Raw genomic sequence first — 26,386 nt, 5'->3', positions numbered from 1 at the left:
GCTAACTGCAAAACTAGCTAAAGCTTCAGGAGTGGTTTACTGGGAGGTGGGGAGTGGGTATTTCATTAAAAGGCTCCCCACACAGCCCAGCCCTTCACTGGAGCTCAGTAAACAAGCCAGAAGTGGTTTATGGTCTGAGACGTTATTGCTGGACTTTGCTCCCATGTGAGAAATCAGGCTGGGTTAAGGTTGGGTGTAGAAGAGCAGGAGGCAAACACTGCTGAGGATCTGAAAGTGGGGCCAGCATTTCAGCCTTGTGCTCTGCCTCTCCCCTCTAGCACACATGGGCCTGTGTCATCTTTAAAGGAGTTTTATGACTTCCTCTGAACCAGCTACCAAAGGAATCCCGGACTGTAATGCCGGACCCTAATCCAATTTCACACTAGACTTGCCTTCTAATTATCACAGAATATTAGGCTTCCACCCATCATATATAATTGACATGCTACTGAGGCTTTACAAAACCCCCAACAAAGATGACAAGAAACACTAGCATCACCCCTGAGCACAGCTCCACTGCTCCAGCCCCGCATTAGCAAAGGGCAAGAAGAAGAAAGAAAAGCATGAGCTTGTGATTGACTCTGGTGGAGTCATTGAACAGACACGGCTACTGAACTGTCCACTCAATCCAGTCACCTTTGATTTACCCAAAATACAAAAAATGCCCCCTTTTCCTGTCTACAAAATGATCTGGGGATGTTCAGCACCTCTGGGAATGGACCTGAGTTCTCGTCCATCTTCAAGGCGCTGCCGTAATCCCTACAGGATGTTGGAGCCACAGCATAATCTCTGCTTACACTTGTTAGACACCTGCTAACAAAGAGCACAAGCAAAATGCAGGGATTCTTAGCATTTAACCATTTCCAGGTGAAACTGCACTAAGATATGAACACCAAAGGAAGGAAAAAACATGTTTCTGGGGTACACTGCACCCCCAAAGCAGCCCTGCCACCTCCTCCCTGGCTGTCACAGACACACTGCTTCGAGATCTGCTTTCTTCCTGGCAGAAGCAGCAAAGTTGAATTTTTAGTTGATGCCTCTTATCAGAGCTCTCCTTTTTCACTGGGTGGTCAGTGTTCTCCACTTGCTTTAAAGCTGTGCTGCTGCTGGCCTTGTGTTTATTTTACTGGGGCGAATACTCCTGTGGAGATGGTCGCGTGCCAGGAAGGAAGGGATGTGAAACAGCATTGAAGTCCTGCTAACAGTGGTGACACATCCACCAAGGGCAGCAGAGTCAGAATCCTATGCTCACATCCTGCAAATGATGCAGAGCTGCTGGCACCCTCTGACCAGAGCAGGGCAAACCAGGCTGGCACATCTGGGGCTGTATTACTCCATGCTCCTGAGTGCATGGTGTTACAACCATCCCAAACCTTTATTTCAATTACACACTTTTAGAAGTACTTTGTGCAGCAGCCTCCCTACATCTATCATCAGACACAAAATAACACACCCCATTTTCTAATGTGAATCATTTCCCATTCTAAAGGCTCATGCAACCAGAGTCAGCTTTCCTTACTTCCCTCCTCAAAACACTAGTATTTTCTGTTGGGATCTCATACCTAAAAAGCACCAAAAGAGAGAGCACACCCCATGTTCCCTAACTCAGGTCCTCACATGAAGGTCAGCAGCCAGCACCTCTCTCCATCCAGGTATGGGATTCCAGCCCTTTCACAGTCACAGATCAACTTGGTCCTGGATTCAACCATCATGGATTCTCATCCCCACCTGAACCTTTTTTTTTTCAACCACTCTAGATTTTTAAGGCAGAAGACATCTTCACTATGTAGCCACCTCCTGACTAGCTGACTAGTAGGGCTATGGAAGTACCACATTTTGGCACCATGAGCCAGCAGCATGCAGCATATTTAACATCCCACCCAATTAGCAACTGTTTTATATACATGGTTTATTTGTCTTATTAATATTAAAGCCACTTGTTTCCCCCGCACTTCCACTTAGGTTATTAATCAATGTGCATTTCAGTTTTTTGTTGATTACTCTAATGGCACAAAAAAATTCCCCAGACTCACAGAGAAAGCTTATAATAGTGAAATGATTTTTTTTTTCTTTTTTTAAACTTGTCAAGCAGTCAAAATACACTCTTTGATACCCAAACCAAAGCCCTTTCACCTACACTTAACAACAGTGAACTATTTTCAGCTGAGCTTTACTGCATCTGTTAACTCAGCTGCTAATCCATCTTGCAGGCACAGGAATGGCAGTGCACACAATACCTCAGTGACATACCTCCCTTCAACACAACAAATAATCTTAATTATTTCCATAGTGCGTACCTACAGTTACTTAAAATATCATATACAACCAAGGTCTGTCTGGCTTCTATTTTTCCATTTTGCTTTGTTGACAGCTTTGGGTTCCCAAATTTACTGCCAAGAGGGTCAGGGAGTGCAGAGAACAAGAAAGATTTATATTCATGTGTGCACATTAAGCCAAATGCACATTAAGAAACTTAATTTTCTACTGGAAAGAGCAACTTAGGACACAAAGAGGGCTCTTGCATCCAGCCACCCAGGTCCAAATAACCACTGCAAAGCTCATCCTGGACCTGATGACAGAGCCAACCCCTGAAGGACCAAGTCTGGGTAAATGCTGTCTGCTGAGGTCAACCAGAGTGAATTTGGGCCATCCCTCCTGGGCAGGGATACACCAGGAAAGCCCTTCCCACACTCCTAACCCAGCTTCTCAGCCCCAAACAAAAGGTCTGTCTCTGCTCTCCACAGCACCCAGAGAAGCATCACTGGTCAACTGAGATCCCTCCTGCCCAGCTCTCAAATTGGGATAATGGAGAGGTTCAGGTGGAAGACCCCAAGGACCAAACCCAAAAACTCTCTCCAGCACATCTGGGCTGGGGACTCTGCCCTTTGTAGGTGAGGGCTAAGCAAGGAGGATGCAGGATCTTGCCTGCAGTGAGATTTAAAGAGTTCATTAAAAGCTAAAACCCAGCTCACCTGAGGAAAAATACCATCACTGCTTCGTTTCCACAGCCCAGCCAACAATTTCCTACCCGACAGGGTGGCCTGAATACTGCAAGGTTTTACACCCTGGAAAAATATGCCATGATAGAGCCTGCTTTCATTCCAACAAACAGGATATTGAGTCAATTAGTGGCACACCAAACACAAACCAGACAGATGAAGATAATACATTTCTGCAAACATCAAAAGAGAGAGAAACCACACAAAGACCTGAATATACAAATAAGGCAAGAAAAAAAAATAATATTAAAGTATCACATAATTAAACTTATTATTTAAGCAAATCTGAAAAGGAAATAACTCTGGCTAACTAAAGGATTCTCCCTGGCTCTAGCTAAGACAGAAACCTTCAATGAAAACCAAGAGTTGTTTCTTAATTAAAGAAACAAAACCAAAAAACCCTCCTTGGTATCTCTGAGTGAGAACTTAGGAAATGCAAATTCTCTTTATTATCACTAAATTCTTTAGGCATGAAATAGTTTTCATAACATGTCTCTGCCTACATGCACTAAGTGAGTGGTGTTATACAAGGGACAAGGTATGTTGAAAATTATTGTGGTTTTTCTCTCACTTCCCTGGTGGGGAGGTTGGATAGAGATACCAGACCAACCCACCTCCAGGATGACTGAGCCCCTCTATCAGCTACCAAAGAACACGTAAAAAACCCAATTCCTACTGTCAGTAATCTTACCTTTACCTAAGGGTAAAAGAAGTTGCACACATCCAGCAATCAGACTTCAAAATTCAACAGAGATTGGCCAGCAGATTTTACCAGGGTAATCCAAAAAACCTCACCAAGTCTAATTTCATGCAATTAAAGGGGGCAAAAGGGGTGGCAGGGAAGAGAATCCATTTGGAACAGCAAATACACAGAATTACTGAAGCCTCAGGCACAAGGAACAGCAAATAGAAGAGATCTGGCTGAGAGACAGTTACTTTCGTTGTGAGACTTCTTTTTTTTTTTTTTTTTTTTCCCTCAAATTCCCCATTAAGAAGGGAAAACAAAGCCAAAAAAGCTGCCTGGTTTTATTTTTTTTTCCCCCTGAAGCTTTCGGCTATTTGCCAAAAAAAAGCAGCCTGACCAAAACTGATTCCATCACAACAAATGTCATTTGAATTGGAATATTTTTCCTTCTTAACATTTTCTCCCTCCATTTTTGGCCCCTCTCCCTCTGCATGCCCTCCACCAAGCACCTCCAGGGATGCTGACACCAGAGCTGGGTGGCACCACATGTGGGCAGGCAGGAAAAAGCAGGAATATGCCACTGGCAACCACTTTTCCAGTAATTTTTTCCTTTTCAAACACAGCTGATTCCAGTGTCAATGCACAAAAACTCATTTCAGAGCCACACAGTAGGTTCTTGTGAGATGCACCCAGGCTCACCTACTTGTGCCAGCACACTGGTCATCCACTGGCAAGTCCCAGATCTGGCAGTAGATGACCCTTGTGACTCTGAGGGTCATGCTTTATGTGGAAAAATATTCCCAAAAATCACAAAAGAAACTAAAAAGGATGTAAGACATTCATAGTTTTGTGGAGGCACCCAGTAAGACAGATATCAGCTGAGAGCTGCACTACCATGAGAAGCCACTGTTGTCCCAACTGGTGGCACTGGCACATTTCAGAACAAGTCCCAAGGCACTGGAATTGTGGCTGTGTGGCCAAAGCCCCTGAACATCCATCCCCCCTTTCAACAAGATCAGCTATGCAGGGGCTCAACAGAAGTGAAGCTTTCCTGCTTGCACAAGCAAAACCACACATGCCCCACGACACAAAGCAGAGTTACCATTTCCATGAGTCCCACAGCAGTAAGAGAACTAAAGGCATGCAAACTGGCAGCTGTGACCCAAGCAAAAATTTTTTTAAAAAAACCCCAAAACCTAAAGATGTTTTTAATTCCTCAAATAAGAAACAAAGCTCGTGGAATTCAGCCACAATTTCCTGTTTTCGACTTAAAATAAAATTAAAAAAATATCCCAGGCTTTATACAAACAATAATCTAATCTATAAATTGGAACACAAGAGAGATGTTAATTAACTTCCAGAGAGATTAATTCCCTATTGCGGGATCCAAAATAGGCACTGTGGAACCTGTGCAATTCTGAGACCAACTTTATACAGAAGAGAAGGGGGGAAAAAATAAACAAGAAAAAACAACCCAAACAAAAACACAAGACCAACTGAAAACAACTATATTAAAGGGCAGTGTATGAATAAATACACAAATATCTGGGAAGTAGCAGGGTGATGTTTTCCACTCATATGGACATGCTCTGCTCCCCTGCCTTGGGTAGTTATGGGCAGGGAAAAAAGCTGGATGCAGGGGCTCAGCAAAGAGCCAGGACCAGCCAGGGCTTAAAAGACATGGACAGGAGGACTGCTTCTACTCCCCTTGCTTGGATAGCAAAAGCCCGAGAGTTCCTTGTCCCACACAGCTGCCAATGGCAGAGCTCTCCTCCCAACAGCACAGGCAGCCTTGGACTTGGGACCAGAGCACAGAGTCCTCATCTCCTTCTTCCTGGTGCCCTGCATGCCACCAGCCACCCACACTGAGCCCAGGAATCCCACCCAGGGAGGGAGCAAAAGTGAGCCCAAGATCCAGCCAAGGAGAAACACCCCATCCTCTGCAAGAGTATTGCTTGCTTGAGGGTTTTGGGGTCAGGACTTGTGGTAACTGGAAGTATAAACAAAAATGGGTCAGGTGTGGCAAAGTCCAGCTGTAATCTAACATTGGGAAACCAGGCACCTCCCCTGTCTCTGCAAACCCCCACTGAGAGCCAAGGCACCTCTGTACAGCACAGAAAACTGAGCTTTGGACTGCTGCTATCAGGAACAGCTCAAACCCAAGGCAGAACAAGTTCACCTGGGCAGCTTGTCCATCCACACCTGCTGAGAATCACAGGTGCCCCCAGACCCACTCTGATCCCCTCCCTTGACATAAGGCAAATAAACCCTGGAGGGTCCCACAGCCTCAAAGAGCATCATCTCTCCATCCTCTGGCTGGGACACATGCAAACCTCACTTTCTTCCAGGCAGGGACAGAATCTTCCCCGAAGTGCAGAAACACAATGTGAATAACTCTTTTTGGTCTGGCTGCCCTCTAGTACCTCTTGATGATGGATGGTTGGCTCCAGACAGCATTTCACACACTGGCTCGCTGAGGATCAAGCCTAAGGGCTTTTGCTTCTTAAATCCCCCCTTATTCAAGCTCAGAGACACCCGTGGCCTTTCTGCAAGACCTGATAACCAGCCTGACCTAGGAGGGGAGGCAGGGTCCTCTAAACACCTCCACCAGCACTCACGCCATTGCTCAAAACAAAGTCAATGGCACAGAAAGTGCTTCAGCAAGAGCCTCCTGCCAGCCCCAGCACGAGCAGCCAGGGGACATCAGCTCCCTACACAAAAACAGAACCAGACATTTGGAGGATGCTTCCCACCAACTGCAGAAATATTTGCTCTATATTTGAAGTCTTAAAGGGAGAACTCAACTTCTTTATTTTCGTTTCCAATCCACAATTTTCCATTTCTCCACGCAGCAACTAAACCAACCAAATCCTACCTGCGCCCTGCACCAAGGCCCTAAGCACCAGACCCTCCCCTGGCCCAGAACAGAGCTGCTCCCCGCACGGCCACATCCTGCCGCCCCTCGCAGGACAATTAGCCTTAATCCTCGTTAGTTCTGTACGTTTCCTTTAAATCCTGTTACCGCATTCCTCCGGTCACTGGAGCGCGGCCTCCCCCGGCCGGCGGTGCCGCTGACCCCGCGGTGCCTCCCGGCTCCTGACCCGCCGAGCCGCGGCTCCCAAGGGCCGCGGCGCTCCCCGACTAATCTATCTTCAGTGATTAGTTCTTAATCAGGAAGGCAGACGTGAACAAAGGGTGCGGATGAAAAGAGAAACGGGGAGGGCTGGGGTTTAAATAGGAGAAAAAACCAAGGGTTTTCTTCAAGGAAAGGTTCCCCTTTGCTGCTTTAGGAGGCAACTCCGGTCCAAAAGCAGCGTTTGAAGTCTCGCTACTTTCATATTTATAACGTTTGAGTCACTCCAGTAAACCTACGCCAAAGCAGACCGAGTTGGACTACTACAGTCATTTATTTTGGAAGTTTATCCAAGCCTTGGTTAAAGATAAACAATGTGCCTGGATGTGAAAGAACATCAGAGCCAGGCTACCAGAGCAGCGGGGAGCTTCCACCCGCTTTGATAGCACCAAGGCTCGAGATGGTATCAGCGCATCCCAAAATGTACTTATTCCTTCCTGGAGAGGCATGGGAAGTTCTTGTTTGTCCTTGGGAGGCATTCCTGCCATGCTAATGTTATGCAAAGATTCGGCTTAGAAATCTCCGGCACAATCAAGGCATTTAGACCTGACTCATTAATGGCCAACAGTTAATAGGCTGGAGCTGTAATTCCTCTGTCTGGGGACTTGAGGGTGTTTAAGCCAAATCCATTAAAAAAAAATTATATATATATATATATATATTACAGCTGCACTGTTGATCTGTTACTGATGATAGGAAGCACCTCTCCGTCCAAAACACTCTGAAAAACAAAAGTAAACCCAGATTTTTTCAGGTCTCCACTGATTTCCAAAGCCAGTAAGTGCATCAGTCTTCCTAAACCTGGGAAAAAAGTTTCCTAAATCTGGGAAAAAAAAAAAAAAAAAAAAAAAAAAGGGAAATTAGCAGCACATCTTAGCAATAGGTATGTGCCCAAGGGAATATTCTCCACTAAACCAAAATTTAACAGAATGTAATTACCTCAAAAGCAGCACCTGAATGTCACAATTAGAAATCAGCCTTTGGAGCTTGCAACCCTCCTTCCAATTCAAAGTTTAAGGCAACAACAACACACCAAAAACCAGAGTCATTCTTGTGAAAAACTGGCCTGCAAACACATGGTCAACATATTGCCAAATTGGAGAGACACCTCAAAAGAGTGACAACTCGAACTTTTGGGACTTCAAATAAACAAATTTGAACTAATCAATCTGGAAAGTCTGTTTTCTATTTGTGGCTTTGGGTTTGCTGTTTTATGTTTCTTTCTTTGTCTTAGCTGTTTGTTTGCTTTCAATTACACAGGCCCCTCCTTACCCTAACCCCTGAATCTCCCTGTGCCGTGCCAGCCGGGAGGCAAGCGAGACACTGGAGTCGTGGAATATCAAATGTGGGCTAAAGGATCAGCCAGAAGAGGCTCCTTCTTCAAAGACTGTTGGTTTTGCTCTCTAATCAACTTTTTTTTGGACAAGGGTATGGCCCCAGTAGTTTGGCATCCCTTCCTCTGGAGTGGGGTCTATTTGCTGTTCCACAGGTCATCAGGAGGTAGCAAGCAAAGCTTACCAGATGTGGCTTTTATCACCTCAAGTGGAACTATTTTCTTTATGGGAACCCTGGTTTTTAAGGTTTTATCAGATCACTGCGATTACAAAAGCCTCACTTACATGCTCAAAAAGCTCCCATAAAACCTGTAGTTCAAGGTTTATTTGGTCTAGGTGGTTTTCAACTTGAAGGAATGACTTGCAGACACAAGTAATTTGTCCTATAAGCTTTGACTGACCAGTTGCAAAGTACACTCAAACTGCGCCTGCCTCCTGAGCAAAATTCCATCAACTCATTGACCAAAAGATGTTCTTTTAAGAATATTTAAAAAAAAAAAAAGAGGGAAAAGAAGGGGGGAAAAGGGCTTGCAGCAAAAAGGAAGTTTCAATTACTTTGTGAAATCAAGCAGAAAAATTAAGATCCAAGCAAACTTTATTAGCTCTGACAAGCAAATGCTGATGCCTTTGTTTCCTATGTGCGCAAAACTTTTACTAAGGAGGGGTGTGTGCGGTTTTGGGTTTGATTTTTCTTCTTTCTAAGCCACAGAAATATGTCTTCTTTTTTTTTTTACAACATGCTTTGCTACAACTGGGTTTCATAACTATATTCGAACGAGGGAACTGGCACAGAGCTATCACAAAGCAGCTGATCCTTCTCTAAGCATCCACCAACATTTCCATGTGTCAATAGTACTTCACAACCACATTTATCTATGTAAAAACCCACATTAATAAGCACTGCCTGCACAGCATATCTGTGCAGATAACAGAACTTAGTGCAGGTTAAGAGACTCCAGAAAGAAAATACACAAAAGGCCAGATTTTTTTAATTAATTGTGCATCTACACGTTTTTCAAGGCAGTTTGGCTCCTATTAAGCATTTCATATTCAGTCTGCAGTCTGGGGGGTGACTGGGGGAGTCTGTGGGAGCACAATATGGGGAGCTGGGTTCCCCTGAAAACCAAGTTATTAAAGAGCTCACAAACTAAATTTGAGAGAGGTGTGCTGCCCACTCCCCACTCAAGCCCTGCACTGCTCCTGCTGAACAAACCAGCTCCTCTGCCAGAGCTCCCTGCTGGCTGCCTGGCCCCTGGGCGGGTGGGCTGCACCTTGGTGGAGCAGCTATTTCCACCGCCTCAAGGACCAGAAAGTCTCATTTGCTTAGAAAATAAAATTCAGTCCAAGAACAGGTCCTGGGCAGACATAAATGAGACTTCAGTTCTAAGTGGAAAGTTTTCCACAAGACATTTTCATAGCAACACGGAGACTGTTTTGGCACCAGAGGGAAGGCAGAGCACTTTGCTGCTCCACAATTCCAGCTCCCTGGTTGTCCCCCCTTTTAGCTCAGCACAGGATGACATTCTCAGCCCAGACACAGCCTCTTCCACAATGAGCCAGTTTGAGGCCAAATATTTCAGCTGAGCAGCTCCACTGCAGAGCAGCTTTCCAGAGTCTGGAAGAACCATTGCCATCACCCCAGAAATGCTTCTCCAGAGCATCGCAGCCACAGCTCAACTTTGAGGAACCCATCTCAGTACACAGCTGCACACCATGAACACCCACCCAGTACAGCTGCAAGCTTCTGGAATGCTGCATTTTCCAGCCTTGCCCACAAAGCCACACAAAGGCCTTTCTTGCTTCATCAATGACCCCAGGGATGCTGCCAACCCCTTGATCCAGCCTGCCTTCCTGGGAAGAAAGGTGATGCTGCTCTGCCCCAGGTCTTCACTCTGCTCATGACTGTACAAACAGCTGGACCAGAAAGAACCACCAATTAAAGGGGTTTCAGAAATAATTAGCTCACATCAATGTGATGCAAAGCAGGATTGGGGACACAAGCCCAGATGAAGGGTTCTGGGAGAGCCAGCACAGCCTGATCTTGCAGCAGCTCTCCCACTGCAGATGCAGGACCAAGACACAGATCTGTGCTTCCCAGCTCATCCCCTCTCTCAGTCAGAGCTCCCAGGGGCTAACTGGGACATGGAATAGGCTGTCTGTGGCTATCAGGCTATCTTGGCTTGCCAGACCATCAGAAGAAAGGTACATGAGAAATTAATTAACAATCTGTGTATCTGATATTGCATCGGCAAAAAAACTAATTTAAAAAAAAAATCATACATTGCTGCTTAGAGCAGGACACCACAATTTCACAGGACTTTCCAATTTAAAGGTTAAAAAACACCATGTGTTACTGCAAAAAAGAGAGGAAAGAACACGTTGCTCAAAGGGGATGCCAGCACTGAAAATGAGGAGGTGGGTCAGGTTTAAATCTAAACAGGTCTACCACACATCCATCCTAGGGCCACTGTTTATAATCAGAGAAAGGCAACTTTATACACAAAGATCACACACCAGTGGTTCCTGGCTGTTCCCAGAAAAAAAAAAAAAAAAAAAGAAAAAAAAAAAAAAAAAAAAGAAAAAAAAAAAAAGCTGCTTTTTAGCTGAACTTTCCGAGAACTGTTCATGTAAATAAGACAAACCTCCAGAAACTCACATGGCCAAGACTGAAGCAACACATGGAGAAAGGCAAATAAGCAGCACAACAGGAGGTAGGGGATGTTCAGTGCCAAAACCCAAGGTGCAACTTGCCCAGGACCTTTGAAACTCCCTGAAACTGGGCCACCATACAGAGGGAGGATGTCAGTGGAAATCCTCCCTCCAGCTAGAGGCACAGCTCCAGGTTCAATCACCCTGGAAAAAAAAAGGACAGTGCAGAGGCAAGAGGCACCAACCCCAAGCACAGGGCAGGACATTTGCCCAGAGATGCCAATATGGGGTGACTGCCTGCTCACCCAGGGAGCAGCAGCACTGGCACAGGAGCACAGCCTGTGCTCTGGTGACGTTCAGAACCATCCCCTACACCTCCCACCTCCCTGCTTTATCTCCCCTTGGACAAAACACCTCAGAGCTGAGACCACAGCTGAGTTTGTAAGATTTTTTTGACCTGAAAAACGTGCTTTTAAGCCCTTGCCTGCTACTCCCACCAAGTGTGACTTTTCCAAGAGCCAGGTATCCGTTGCAGAAGCCACCCAGCTCACACAAGCACTGCACTGTGTTCTGCTAGCACAACACAACCTACGTCCAAAAACCCATCCCACTGCTGAAACAGACTCCCAATGTATTCCCAGGTCTGGAACCACCAGCCTGCCAGTGTTTGTGGAAAAGGCGAGGCTGAGTAGTTTAGTTTAACCTACCCTGGACGAGACAAGGAGGGTGGAAGAGAGGGGGGAAAGGATTAAGATAAGGATATCACAAAATTAACAATTCCTCCTTCTCCCCCTCTCCAGAATGCCCTATCTTTGCTGCTCTCCTTGGCACAGCTGTGAACACCAGCCTTATCTGCTGCCAGCTTCACACAGGCACTCCTCCTCCTCACCACAGCACAGATAAATCCCAACATCCCTGCAACAATTCCCAAGCCAATTTCTGTGCTGCCACCTTTGTTTGAGCAAATCCCTCCCAGGAGGGACAGCAGCATCCCAGGTGACAACAGGAGAGTGCAGGAAGCCACTTCAACCTTTGAAAATTAAAGCTTTTTGAGTTCCCTAACATATTTCACAGTGTAAGCATGAGCCTTTTCTCATTGCTGCTCCACACGGGAACACACAGCACAGCGTCACATTTTATTAGGTATTGTGGAAAAAGCAAGTTTGGGAGATACCTCAGCCTTGGTGTCCACCTGCAGACCCCAACTTTGATTACCTGTCTTGAACAGCAGCTGGGCTTGTGCAAACAGCTTGAGTGGGATGGGAAAACACACTGGGTAACAGCACCCAACTGCACCAAGGGACAACTGCACTGAGGTTTTGCTGGCAGGAATCGAAGAGGTTTCTCCTTAAGCACAGCCCTGAGCAATCTGGGGGGAGTAGGGAGTGCAAACAGGAGCTTTGGCATCCACCTCCCAGGCAGCACATCAACACCCACCAGCAGGAGGGTAAACAGCCCTGTGAGCCCAGGGAGGGGATGGCTGATTAGGATGGGATGGATTTATCAGCCTTGTGGGTCTTTCTGAAGAAGGAAGAGAAGTTCCTCTCTCTCTCCACAGCCTCTGTTGTGTCCTGGCACCCTCCATCAGCAAAAATACTCTATGAAATAAAGTCTGCAGTTACAGAAAGCCTGGAGGAGGGATGGGCAGCCCCTGCAATGAGGAGGCACTGAGCAACCTGCCAGCTCTGTGGCAGATCCTGGCAGGGCTGAGACAAGGCTCTGGCACGAGGTTTGCCAAAGATTTGCCCTCTGTGGCAAATCCACATGGGCTGGGTGTCTCCAGTGGATGACTGTGCTGTGACCAGAGCAGATTCCTGCTGTGGGGATGGACCTGTCCTGGGGATGCACCCAGACATGGGCCTGCAGCAAAGCACTGCTGGCCATGCTGGTTCAAATCCATGTGCCTGGGACTCAGCCAAGGAGATAAATGCAGGGAGCAGAAAGGACACACAGGGCAGAAAACCAGGAGCCAGCAACTATCCCATGAGACACCAAGTGCTGGCCACCACCCCATCAGCAATTCTGTCCAAAAGCCAAGACTTACTTTCCTTTCTAAACTCTATCCCTCCTGCTTAAAATAGAAAAATAACATTCCTCATCAAAGGAAGAGGCAGGAATGGAAGAAGTGTAGCCCTCCCAGCCTGGCCACCCTCAGACAAAAGTCCAAGCTAACACTTAAGCCTTGAAGCTTCACTTGAGCCCCCAGGTAAGAAGAAGATTTCCAAGACTGCCACAAGCGTAGGGACAGCTCCCCTCGTGCTCATGTGCTATTTTAAAACAATGACATTTCTTCCAAAACAAAGTGTTTTGCAATCCTTGAGCAATTCTTTCCTTTTCCAATAAAAAGTGAAATTCTCTTCATTCTCAGCCAGTCAAGACTCTCAACCACAGGCACAACCACCAGCTCTAAATCCATCCACCCTGCAGAAGCCACGTCAGAGCCTCAGCCCAGGCTCCTGCACTGGGCTGGCTGCAGGCAGATCTTGCTGCACCAATGCTCATGGAAGACTGTGAAAAGTTAAATTTTAACTTGAAACTCCTTCCCTAAACTACCTGACTTGTCTTCTGAACCTCCCTCCTGTAACTGAGGGATTTCACTTAATCTGTTTAACTTCCAAATGTGCTCCTTCTGCCATAACTTGTTTCCCCAAAAAGAAATTGCTTAATGTCTTGCAATATTAATATATATATAACTGAAAATCCATGGAGCTGAATATGACCTATTTCTCATAGCAATGCAAGTATTTCCAGGTCCTAGCAAAGTCCTAGCTAAGGCACAGTAAAAGTAGCTCTACAGCAAAATGAATCTGAAGCCAATAAAGACATTTGCTTTGAAATAAATTAATATGAATCGAATCCAAGGAAGCAGATTTCATGGCACAGTCTGCCTATGTTAACTGCCCAGTAGTCTCCCAAACTACCAGTCCAAAGGCAACACACAGTAAAATTTACATTCTGTGGTCACTCAGACAGACATCTGGTGCAAAGGCTCGCACTTTAAAATAAAAACCCATTGAAAGCACTTCTTAAAGAGCTTTGCAGTTTAAAAACAACACCTAGGAACTATCTGGGACTGAGCAATTTCATCCCAAAAGAAACATGGTCAAGTGCCAGTGCTCATCCCTGGACCCAGCCAGGAGAACACAAGGGGTTAAACATGCGGTGGGCTCTTGCAGCAGGAGCATGAAGGGCCTATTTAAAAAGAAGAACCAGAAATAAGGAATTTTGCCAGTTTTTACCCCTGATAAATCTGCATTCCAGTCTGTCAGCTATCTTGTTATCCCCAGAGCTGCTGAAGTGTCTTTGGCTGTAACTATGCATGACTCCAGCTTTGAGTAATGGAAATAAAGTATGTGCAGTGCGACTGCAGTGCTCCTTTCCCAAGCCCAGAAAAAGAAAGGCAGAGCAGGAGATGCTAGAGAAGCTCAGGAATTTTGTACAGAGAAGTTGGAAAGCTGTTCACACCCTACATCAGCTGCCCACTGCACCAAACCCACCTGGGGAGAGATGCCTACAGCTTGTAAAGGGAATTCCAAGTTTTAGCCTAACACAGCAGCTCTTACTGTCTGCAATAACAAACAAATAAATGCTCTTCCAGATTCACAAGTCCAGTTTAGCTGGCAATTCATAGTCAGCAAACATTTGGAAGCAGTATTGTAAAATAAAACAAAGCTATCATTTACAGGAAACCCTGCCTCGAGTACAAATTATAGAGTTGTTAAGTTTATCTGGGAATGCCTTGCCCCTGAGTGCTGTATAATTATTCCTAAATCTTTCAGGAAAGAATGCAAATATTTTCAAGCCGTAATTCATTGACAAGGAGGAATTCTCATTTAACCTTTTGTGCATATTTTGATACCTAGAAATTAACCCTTACTTTCCACAACTATTTTTCAGGATCCTACCGAGCCAGCTGGGCAGCAAGTGGACGCAGAGCCCTTATTTTGGCAAGGCTGGACAGGAGCACCAGGCTCACCTGGCACCTTTCCCTGCTCCCAGACTGCTTCAACAGCAGCTCCAGGGCTGGTTTGCAGCAGCACCGTGCCAGCCAGGCTGCTCCCCTCAACTTTCCCCATAAGGAAGGCTGCTGAAAAGACTGGCTGTTCTCACAGGAGTTATGGCAAGAAGAGGTATAAAGGAGCCTTTAATAATGCAGAGGCTGAGTTATGTGGAGTTTTCTCTAGCGAGGCGCCTGCACCAGGATCCCCTTGGTGGGCTGGATTCAGCAGCCCTGAGCCTGGTCTCTGCCAGCCTCCTCTACCCACCAAGTCACAGCTCTTCAACCAGCCCCAATTAACTCGTGCTAATTAGCAGAAGCCACACGGCCAAAAGCAGTCACACCTTTCCCAGCCTCCCCATAAAAAGGTTTTGTTCTGCAGAGGCAAAGAAGCCAACTCATCCTCTGCTCAGGACCCTCCAGCAGTGGAGACCTTAATCTCTACCACTGGCAACAAATTGAGACAGATTTCTGAAGAGACAGTCAGTGCAGCCAAAGGGGAGAGGGCATGCATCCCCCAGGACATCTGCAAAGCCACAGATCCCCACGCTCCCCATGGCAGCCCTGGGGGAGCACCCACTGCTCCATGGGGACCCATTCTGCTCCAGCCCAGCGCTGTGCCAGGGTCAGACACACCCTGCCTGCCGCTGCTCCGAGACCCTCACACACCCACTGCTACGCTACAAACGACAAAAAACACCCAACCAAACAGCCAGCCTTACCTTTTCAAAAGGTAGCACTCAGGCTATTGTGTTTTCCTCGGAGTGACATTATTAATTCAGGAGCTCAGCAGTGGGTGCCATCCCCGGCGTCAGGCAGCTCCTGGCACAGCGGCTGGGTGATGCAGGAGGCAGCTCCTGCAGCCTGGGGAGCATCAGCACCACTCACAGTTACTCACACGTGGAATGCAAACGACATCAAGGCTAGGCTGCAGCAGCTACAAACAATATCCACACGATGCACATCCACTGTCACTGATCAGTGCTTCTGATACGGTGGGGCTGGGAGATGAAAGGACCTGGCTTCTTCCTCTGGGTGGAAGCAGGTCACTGTACTCCCTCCCTCACAGGTAAGCCCAAGAGTTTTCAGAGCAAAGATGAGAGAACCTCACGCAAAATGGATTGAAACCAAACTCTGCTAAGATGCCATGATGCTCCAAACCACCACCTGGGTCCCAGCAGCACAAAACCCCTTCACCTTCTCTCCTTTCCAGTGAGCAGCTGTGAGCTTTCCTCCATGCCTGGAGCCAGGCACAGAGCCTTTGCACTCCCTCCTCATCCCACTGCCATGCTTGGAGAGCAGGGAGGCAGAAGCATGTAAAACCAAACCAGCAAGTGATTGCACTGGAAGAAAGCAATCTCATTATGAGAGCTAATGAAAGCGAACCACAATTATTATGTAAACAGCGCTGAATCATTAGCAGACGCTATTAAAGCCATTTTTCCCCCCACCGAGAAGAAAAGCCTATGGCCCTATGGCACCCTCAGTTCTGCCTCTAAACAGAGCCAAAACTCAGGAGGAAGCCTGTTTGTTTTCCTCCAGTCCAAACGAAACCAGCAGCACCACTCTGACCCCTGATCTGCATGCCGGGTGCGTGCCAGCTGCTCCCAGTGCCTCTGCCCAGGCAAAGGGACATGGCACTGCTGCCTCACTGCCTTGGCTCACCAGGCACCCTGTGCTCCCCCAGGACTGCTGGACTTCAGAAACCCTAAGGTTGGCAGGTACACAAAAAAAAAAATCCAGCCCACACTATTCAGAGCAAAGGCAAAGCCCGCCTGGGTGCCCATACCTAGCTGGCAAGGGATTGATTTTCCATCAGGCTTGTAATTGCACCCGTTTCTTTGATCACACAAATGCCCTCTCCCTCCCATGGGAATGGGCCAAGGAAAGTCAAGGAAGGTGCAGAAGGTTATTTATCCCTCTTATTGCATGGCTCTCCTTATCACTAATTTCCTTCCAATAGCAGCACTCACCACAACTGGGTGAAGCTGCTTGCTCTTTAATCTTCCATGGGGCAAAGTTACCTTTAAAACAAACAAACGAGCAAGCCAGCTCCCTTACAAAGAGGACACTGCCAGCCTGTTGGCTATAAAGACACTCAAACAAGATCCTCATGTTTGTAGGAGAAGCAAAAAACTGCATTTCAGCCCAGTAAAAATCCTGGCTCCGTCTTTATGTTCCAAGAATGCTGAATCAAAACAGGCTCAACTCTTTAAAAAGAAGAGAGTACAAAGAAGCAAAAAGTTTGTATTAAAACCCATGTAATCTTTTTAAAACACCATTATTAGAACCTGTAGTACCAGCCAAGAGTGATTTATCACCCCCTGTCATCACAGCCTGCAACACAGAGCTTTTTATACCAAACTGTCAATGCTACAAAGCTAAAGCCCCAGCTCATAATTTCTTAAAGCTGGCCCTCTGCTGCCAGCAAATCCCCTAAACCCTGGGATTTGGGGGTCCAGAGCAGTGCTGCTCCTCCATCAGTGCCACGCAGGGCGATGTGACCCAACACACAGCATCCAGCACAGGTTCTGCACGGTGCTTCCAGGCAGGAGGATGTTATAGTTCAGTGTAGGCAAACAAATCACACAGGGTTGTTTCAGCTTCTTTCAAAAGGAAAGTCAACGGGCCATAAAGGCTTTAAGTGCGTTTTCCAATGCAAGAAGGGACGTACCTCGAGGTGCCTGGTTTTAACAAGGCAAGCGGTCAGAGCTCTCTGAAAACCAGACACCCTGACATTTGGGGTTTTCCTGTGAAGTTGTTACTCTAACACACCCCAAATCACCAGTAATTTCTAGAATAGCACTACAAACCACAAGAGGTTAAACTGACTGCACATTACTTAAACTAACCTAAGGGTGACCCCTGGAAAGGAACAGCTATTGGATGTTGTGGTTCTGTAGAAACTCAATTACCAAAGCCAATTTCCTATGAGCATTTTTAAAAAAGGAAAAAGAAGGAAAAAAAAAATAAAGACAGCAACAATGCTGACAATGTGTAAGGGCCACATATTTTCACCTCCTGAAAGCTGCAGCCTCGCCTGTGTAAGAACTGCTCCTATTCCCACAAAAATGTTCAAACATATTTTAAACATTTCATCATTGTTCGCTCCCATCTGAATTTGCTTAAAATCCAGACAATTCTCAGCTTCTAAATTGGAAACATTAAGAGAAGTACTCCTGCAAAATCCTTTGCTCAGGGTAGCTCCTCTCTACCATCCACGTACCTTTCCAACACCAAAGTTTGTGGAGAGAGAAGTCCCTGATAGGGAACTCCCACAAATCCATCAGCCACTGGTTGTGTAAGCCACAGAAAATAAGAGTGCAAAGACAAGAAACTAACATTTTATTTCTCTGCTTAGAAGACGGACAACAAAAAAAGTATTTTTAAGAGTGTTTTTGGGGAGGTGGGGAATCTGGCAATGCTTTACATTGCGCAAGAGGTACTATAGTTCCACTTCACATTAAAACCAACACTGAGTAAATTAAGATTGATCCCATCAGCTGGCATCCCCACACACACTTTTTAAGCACTACTTCCATCCTTTCAAGCATTTTGCCAGTGAGGTGATGCAGTGCTGCCTTTAAGGAACATCACCCCATCCCACCTCCCTCCTCTCCCAGGACCCACAGAGACATCAGAGTTGACAGACTGCAAAGCAGGAATTAGCAGGGAAGATGATTGTACCAACCACAGCCATTTTCAAACAGAAAACACCATCCTAAGACAACTTACCACAGGCACATCCTCATGGGGCAAAGCCAACAGCCCACATGGCTGCCACCAGCTCTGCACACAGAAAGCCTCCAACACTTTCTCACCAGGTCCCCTCTTCCCAACATGCTATTTTTGTCTGAGTACCTTTCCTGGACCAGAAAGATGTAAACAAGAAGAACATTCTCTGGCACAAACATGGTGCTTCAGCCACAGTCTCTGCAGGCTGCACGTATTCTGCACAGCAAAGAAAAACACAGAAATCTCTCCTGGAAAAGCAAAGTAGTTTCATGAAACACTTCTTTAACAAACCAGGAAGCAGGTAAGACTGGCTACAACAAAGTATTTTAATTAAAACACTTGGCAATTAAAAAAAAAAAAAGCTTTCTTCCTGAGATGCACAAACCCAGTGAAGAGCAGGAACTGCACCTTTCAGGGCACCAGAGGAGTTTGCCATGGGGCATCTTGGAGCACACAAGGTAATTTAGGGAACAAGAGGGAAACTTACTGGGTCCTCTCATTGCTTAGCAATGGGAGAAGGAAGTTATCTTCATAATCTCAAAAGAAAGAGAAAGCAGGAGGAATGTGAGGAATGCAAGGAGGTTATTGCCCGGGAGACCGGGACTGGCAGCTCACTCTCAGCCTGGCCGCCGGCGAGGAGACATATCCTGACCTCTCTGGCTAACAAGAATTTCCTTCCCCCTCCCCCACGAAAAAAAAAAAAAAAAAAAAAAAAAAAAACGGAACAAAAGCAAGTAATCAGGTCCCTGAGGATTGCTCCTCTTCTGGAAGGAGGCAAAGAATTTTGCAGTGGACTGAATAATCCTGATGCTCCATCCTGGTGCTGCCCACATCTGTAGATGTCAAGGACTGAGCACACAGAGTCCATGGTGAGTCCATGGGAATGGCTGTGTGTGAAGGGAACAGCAGATGAGAACCACTCGTCTGACACTCTTGAGAAGCAATGGCAGTCCTTCCCCATCCATGCAGGTTCCAGGGTTGGCAACTCACTGCACAGACCCAGGACAGCGGGGTCTGCACAAGCCACCACCCAACACCAAGAGCAGGCTAAGACCGCAGGCATCACCACCTCAAGGGGCTGGGAACTTCCCAGGCTCCTGACAGATCCTGGCCCTATTGGGCACATGCCACCTCCAAGACAGAAAATGCTCATCTGGAAGGTTCTCCCATCAGAGGCATCTCACACACAGCAGTGATGCCTCATCCTGAACTTCCTTGGATCCACAGGTACCACGGAAATACCATGGCAGAGGGGAGATGCAGAGACCCAAACCAGCGCCTCGCTGTCGTGCTGGCCTTGCTCTGCTGCTGTTTCAGTATGAATAAAAAGCCTGTTGACATATGAAAGCCACAGAAAATCTCCCTGAAACTACAAAACAGTACTGAAAACATTGTGCAGCTCAGGCCTTCTGCACAATGTACACACGCCTATTCAGCCTCTTAAAAAACAGCTACATGTCTAAGGAAACATCTGATAATTAAGGCAATTTTAACAATAGATAATAATTTGACTATGAATTGTATGGAATGTAATGACTGCTTATTCTGGCAGAAAAAACAGAACTTTCTATGAAGTGTCTGCCAAGGAAAACGATACTCCCACTCAGTCCGGACCACTGCAAGCAGTCGCTGCTAACCACATGCTTCACGCTGCCGGCTGCTAGGACACGGAGCGCCGCTGCAGCCGAACAAAAAACCCCGCGCTGCACATTCGCGCTAGGGAGAGAAAGCGGCGTCCCGGGCGAGCTGCAGGAGCCTGACTCAGCCGGGAGCCGCCGCCAGCCCGAGCCGGCGCTCCCCGAGAGCCCACGGGCCGTGCCTCATTTATTACAGTGCCGGCTCTCCCCGAGCCCACGGGCCGTGCCTCATTTATTACAGTGCCGGCTCTCCCCGAGCCCACGGCCGCCAGTGTTCCCCGGGCGCTCGGCCGCCAGCGCGCTCCTCGGTGGCCTGCGGGCAACTCGCACGCTGCCAGCTCTGTCCCCCCCCCGCCCTCTCCCGCTGTTTCCAGTTGCTAAATGACATTAGGAGCAGCTAAAAATACTCCAAGCGATTCTCGCATTTAGTTTTCCGTGCCAGCGCTTGTGTTTGTCGCGGATGTTCTCCAGCGTTCACTTCGCCGCTTGCCATGGGTGGCCCGGCAATCGCTGCTGCCAGGCAGGAGAAAACGCCCTGCCCGCCAAGGACCTTCATCGGGCAGGAATCAGGGCAACAGCTACAGCTGGTGGCCAGGTCACTCCACACCTTCAAACAGACCTCAGGGATGACCAGGTGTTATCGGGTACTTCTCATAACACAGCAAGTCCGGAGCTGCCCGTGCAGACCGACTGCAGCAGGCTCGGCAGTGCCAGACAGCAGAGTAACGCCGGCCTGGAGCCGATCCAGAAACCCTCCTCAGTTGGAAGGGAAGCATGTGAGAAACTAAAGAAGCATTTGCTGAACTTGACATGTAAAACAATGGGCTGGTTTTGGCTGGAGTAGAGTTAATTTTCTTCACAGTGGTTAGGATGGGACTATGTTCTGGATTTGTGCTGAGCATAGGGTTGATAATACAGGAAAGCTTTTGTTATTCCTGAGCAAGGCTTACACGCAGCCAAAGTCTTTTCTGCTTCTTGGACTGGTGAGGAGGCTGGAGTGCATGGGAGACTGGGAAGAGACACAGCTGGACAGGTGACCCCAAGTGACCAGAGAGAGATTCCAGACCGGATGACATCATGGTCGGTATGAAGTGGGGGGAAGGAGGAGAAAAGGGAGGACATTTGGAGTGATGGTGTTTGCCTTCCCAAGTCACTGCTCCGTGCATGGGCCCTGCTCTCCTGGCCATGGCTGAACACCTGCCTGCCCAAGGAAACCCAATTCCTTGCTTTGCTTGCATGCTCAGCTTTTGCTTTCCCTGCTGAACTGTCTTTTTCTCAACTCACAAGTTTGCTACTTTTTACCCTTTTGGTTCTCTCCCTAATCTTTTTGGTAGGGAAGTGAACGAGTGGCTGTGTGAGGCTTGTTTGCTGGCTGGGGTTAAATCCCAACAAGCAGCAATGCAAACAGAGCAGCTTTCCTGAGTGACCAAGGGCAGCACAGAGGCACCTACTGACAGCCATCAATAAATACACTGGGGACAAGTGAGCAGCAGGACATCACAGCACACCTACCCACAATTACTTCAGGCAAGGTCCCAGAAGTCCAAAAATCAAGAGTCAACCGATTTCCTCTGCCATGGGGAAAGAACTGCTCTCAGAAATAAATGCAGCTATTCAATTAATTTGGTTTAAACAGAGATTAATTACCCTGAACAGTTCACTAAGACTGAAAATAGTGCTGCTTGCACCCAGCTCCCTGCAAAGGGCTCCAGGTTTGCTCTGTGCTCCCACCACTGCCAGGACAGCAGTGCCAGCCACAGCAGGGATGACACTGCTGCAGAAACTTTGCCTGTTAACAGGCAAGATGTTTTTTTTTTCCCTTTTCAATCCAGGAAAAGAAACATCTAGTTTTTCCAATTAGCAGGAAAAGGGAAGGAATTTCCGTCTGTTTAACACCTGAGGGCAAGAAGCTGCCTTTTGAAAGAAAGGTTGGGTGGGGGTTTTTTGTTTTTTAAATCACAACCACCTACTGTGGGTCTCCAGATGCCACCAGCTCACTTTGCATTTCATTCTGCAGCCCCTTCAGATGGTCACTCCAGGGAGTTTTGCCCCATCACCATGACAGCTCAGAGACACGTGAAATCAGTGAGGAACAACACATTCTGGGCAGAGTTTCAACACAGTAAGTGGCTGCAGGACCCAGAACTTCCCAAGATGTGACATGTCCTCGGGAATCTGTCAAAGTCATCTTAAAAGCAGTTAGAGGGTGGTGTTCTGCCCACACCACCTATCTACACGCTATCAAGACTGAGGTTTCACAAACCAGCTCTGTAGACATCAAGTCTATGAAAGCACTGACCTCTCCAAAAACAGCAAGATTGCATCTCAGCATTGCCAGGAGCTTTGCCACACACACATCACAGGGCTGCAGGGGCAGCCACTGAAGAACACTCAGGTACAAAGCAGCACCAAAGAGCCACAGATTATGAAAAGCTTCCACACAGATTTATACCAGCAGTGTATTTATACCTCTAACACCAAAGCTACATAAAAGGAAACAAGTTCTCTATGTCCCACACCACAAATAACCCATTTTGCACCTCTTATCAAGCAGCAGTGAGTTGACCAGCTGTGCACTTCTTTCAGAAATGCCTAAGTACTTCAGCAAGATATAACCTGCTATTTATGCATACTCTAATTAGGTCCTAAACCTGGTCTAAATAAATATTAAAGTGAATTCCTGTGTAATTATGGTGAAGGAGCAGCCTTTGAATGCCACTGAAATAGCAATGATACAGATAAAATGTCTGTTGGAATGGGCATCTCCTTGAAAGAGAAAGGTTTGAGTATCTACTGCTCCAGAAGAAAATAAATGTGGCCAAAAAAATCCACCTGAGATGCTATAAAACCCCAAATGACTCCCATGCCCTTCCAGTGAGGATGAGTTTCACTTGCTGTCACATAGCCCAGTGCAGGGACACACTGCCTGTACCACACAGCTGCTTCACTTTGACAATTCAAGGCCAACATTTTGTAGGATCAGTAATCCCCGACAGCAAAGACATCACTACACTTACAGAAACAAATCTGCCACAGCTTTTAGGACACCTTTTCACAAAGATGCTAGGAAGTTTCTGTCTGCACTGTGATCTAAAGCAACTTGCTAAGAGGATGTGAGAATAAAGCACAATCCATCAAATCAGTATAAAAATCTAACAAAGAAGTTGATGCCCTTCAGACATGAACACTCCACACGTCATTCCATCAGCATTCCTGTGTCCACATGTGACTCCAGTCATCCACTGAAGGCTCCCCAGCCTGTCCTCCACCAGTTTAGGGAGCAGAGAGGTGCCCCCAAGCAGAAATCACCAGTTTCCACCATCACCCCAGTGGGACACTTGTCCAAGCACATGGCTCATTCCTCACACCCATTTATCTTGTTCCCACGATCACCAGGCGCCCAGGTAAGGGAAAGGCTTTTCCAAACCACTTACTCTCCTGATGGAAAATATGCCACTTATCACCTGAAAGCCAAGTGAAATCAAAGCTTTGGCAAGGGACTCTTTTCTGGAGACAATACACACCACACACCTCTTACCCTGGTGCCAGACCTCAGCCTCCAGCATTATCACCTGGCCCATGGGACCACAGTGCCCTGTGCTGATCCCACAGGGGCAGTGGCAGGTGAAGTTCTCCATTCTGAGAAAGTTCAACACCAGCAGTGGGACTGGTGGTCACATCTGCATAACCAGCCAAGCAGCAAGAGGGGAGATCTGGAACCTCTAAACACAACCCACGCCAAAACCACATAAATTCACAGGGGGAACGTGAAACTGCAGCAGGTGTAGTGCCCCACTGCAGGTTTAATTTTAAATGCAGTCGCACTTGAGGTACACCACACTTTAAAGCTGTACACAGCACACCTCCTTTAAAGACTTCCACCACCCTCTCTGAAATATCCTGCATAGCAGGACTACATTTAAAACACAACTTTTCCAGACCTGTTGCTTTTCAAGCAAGATCAGACACAGACTCCCTGCACCCCTGGAACAGCAACATAACCCAGCTGATATTTTATACATGTCATTGCAGAAAGTCCTTCTTTTGTCAAATAATCTTACCTTGCTCATCACTTTTCTCAAACAGACAACAGCTTTAGAGCTTCAAATGGAAGCCCTGTCAGCATGATCTACTCCTGACATTCTCCAAAGCTCACCAAGTCATCTTAAACAACATATAAAACAAGGATTAGGTCAAACCTCCCCAATACTGGACTCGAGAGGAAGTCTGCTCACGTTCTGATCCTACACTGATGAGGGCTGGACTCAAATGCAAGACTATTTATTAGAGACCATTTTACAAAGCAGGCAGAGTGAAGGGGAGAGAGTATTTTAACTGCAACCAGTCAGACGTTTCTCATTAAAATATTTCTTGGAGAGTAAACGGGCCTGCAATTTTATTCAAACAGATGTAGGCTAAATGCATATCATTAGTCTGACAATACAAAAGCACAAGCGACTGAAATGATTTTAATTTTGTCAGTGAAAAGGATAATGTATGCATATCTGGAGGGCACACCAATGGTAAAGATTACCCCCAGCTTCTATCTGAGCCGTCTAAAGGTATTTACTTGGGGTCTGTCTGTGTTGTGACAGTGTCCCAGACCGAAATGAATGCCTCCAACACTCCACATTTTTGAGCCATTCAGTCATGCATTTTTGTTATTGTTGAAAGTAGTGCGAAATTGCAGTGCATGAGCTGGAGTCCTTGGTGGTCTCCGAGGATTCCAGCTAAAAAGGCACTTCCTTTGTTCCGCGGAGAATGCGGTCCAGTAGGTCATTCAGAAGGGGAAATAAAAGCAGCGGCCCTGGGAGGGAGATGAAGGATGAAACAAAAAGAATAAAATGTTTTGGGTGTGAGCACATTAGCTACCATTTCCTACTGCTGCCGGCTGCGAGCACTCCTGTCCCCGGGATGCGCAAGTACCTCGGGACGAAGGTGGAGGGAAGGAAGAAAGAAAGAAAAAGGAAGGGGGGGAAAAAAAAAAGAAAAGGAAAAAAAAAAAAAAAAAAGAGCCATGTCTCAGTCCCTCCGCCAGCAGCCGCCGGGCACTGGGGCGGGACAGGCAGCCCGCTCCCCGCCGGGGCGAGCGGCGGCCCAAGGGCAGGAGCGCCCGCCCCGCCAGCGCCGAGCCGGAGCGGGAGCGGGAGCGGCAACAGGCGCGGTCCGGCCCGGCCCGGCACGGCACGGCACGGCACGGGGGGCGGGCAGCCGAGCCGGGACTCTCCGCGCGGGACTCCCCGAGCTCCGGGAGCCGGACCGAACCGCGCCGAGCCGGGCAGCGCGCCCCGAGCCGAGCCGAGTTCCGGGCCCGGGCCGGGGGGAGCCGGACCGGGGGGAGCCGGGCCGGGAGAGCGGGCGCGCACCCCGCGCTCCGCGGGGCCGGGCCGAGCGCGCACAAAGGCGGCAGCGACGATCGCGACTCACCGCTGATCTCGTGGCTGGGCGCCTCGCTCTGGCTGAAGCCCTTGGCGGCGTAGAGCCTCCGCACTTCGGAGCAACTTTTGGCGCGGGGCTCGGCGGCCAGCAGCAGCGGCAGGCTGAGGGCGGCCAGCGCGCACAGCAGCGGCGGCAGGCAGCCGCGCCGCCGCGGCATGGTGCGGGCGGGCAGGGGCCGCCGCGGCCGGGCGAGCGCGCCCCGAGGCTGCAGCCGGCGCTCCGCCGAGCCTGCCCCGCCGCGCCCCGCTGCAGCCGCGCCCGCTGCCCTGCGCCCCGCTCCGCTGCGGCTCCGCTCCGCTGGCCCGGCGTGCGGCGGCGCTCCGCGAACTTGGCCCGGCAGGAAGCACATGGGGTGGTGGTGGAGGAGGAGGAGGAGGAGGAGGTGGAGGGAGGCGGGGAGGGCGGCAGCCAAGCAGGATCGCGCAGGGCCGGGACAAGCCTCTGCAGCCCCCGGGAAAATCAGGAGCTGGGATGCGCCCGCCCAGCGAGGCGGAGCGGAGCCCGGGGCTGCCCGCCCGGCCAGCCCCGCACGGGCGCTCCCTCCCGCGGAGAGCCCGGGCTCTGCCCCGGCACCCCCGGCTCTGCCCCGGCACCCCCGGCTCTGCCCCGGCTCTGCCCCGGCTCTGCCCCGGCACCCCCGGCTCTGCCCCGGCACCCCCGGCTCTGCCCCGGCTCTGCCCCGGCACTCCCCCGGCACCCCCCGCTCTGCCCCCGCTCTGCCCCGGCTCTGCCCCGGCACCCCGTCCCGGAGCCGCCTCGAGAGTCCCCAGCTCCCACC

The 26,386-nt window shown here is 48.3% G+C and overlaps 1 protein-coding gene across 1 annotated transcript in view; it reads right to left on the bottom strand.

Annotated features, from left to right (window-relative positions):
• The window catches only part of GPC4 (glypican 4), a 65,282-nt gene extending 39,309 nt beyond the window's left edge, over positions 1 to 25,973 (bottom strand). The window contains exon 1 of the mRNA XM_079318900.1: positions 25,597 to 25,973. Within this exon, the coding sequence (XP_079175026.1) occupies positions 25,597 to 25,957 (361 nt within the window). The 5' untranslated portion in view covers positions 25,958 to 25,973. The remainder of the gene's footprint in view (positions 1 to 25,596) is intronic.
• Positions 25,974 to 26,386: the final 413 nt, after the last annotated feature.

This window comes from Erithacus rubecula (genome assembly GCF_903797595.1).
Source record: "Erithacus rubecula genome assembly, chromosome: 15".
NCBI lineage: Eukaryota > Metazoa > Chordata > Aves > Passeriformes > Muscicapidae > Erithacus > Erithacus rubecula.
The sequence above is the reverse complement of the archived record's forward strand: the minus strand, read 5'-3'. Positions and strand labels throughout refer to the sequence as shown.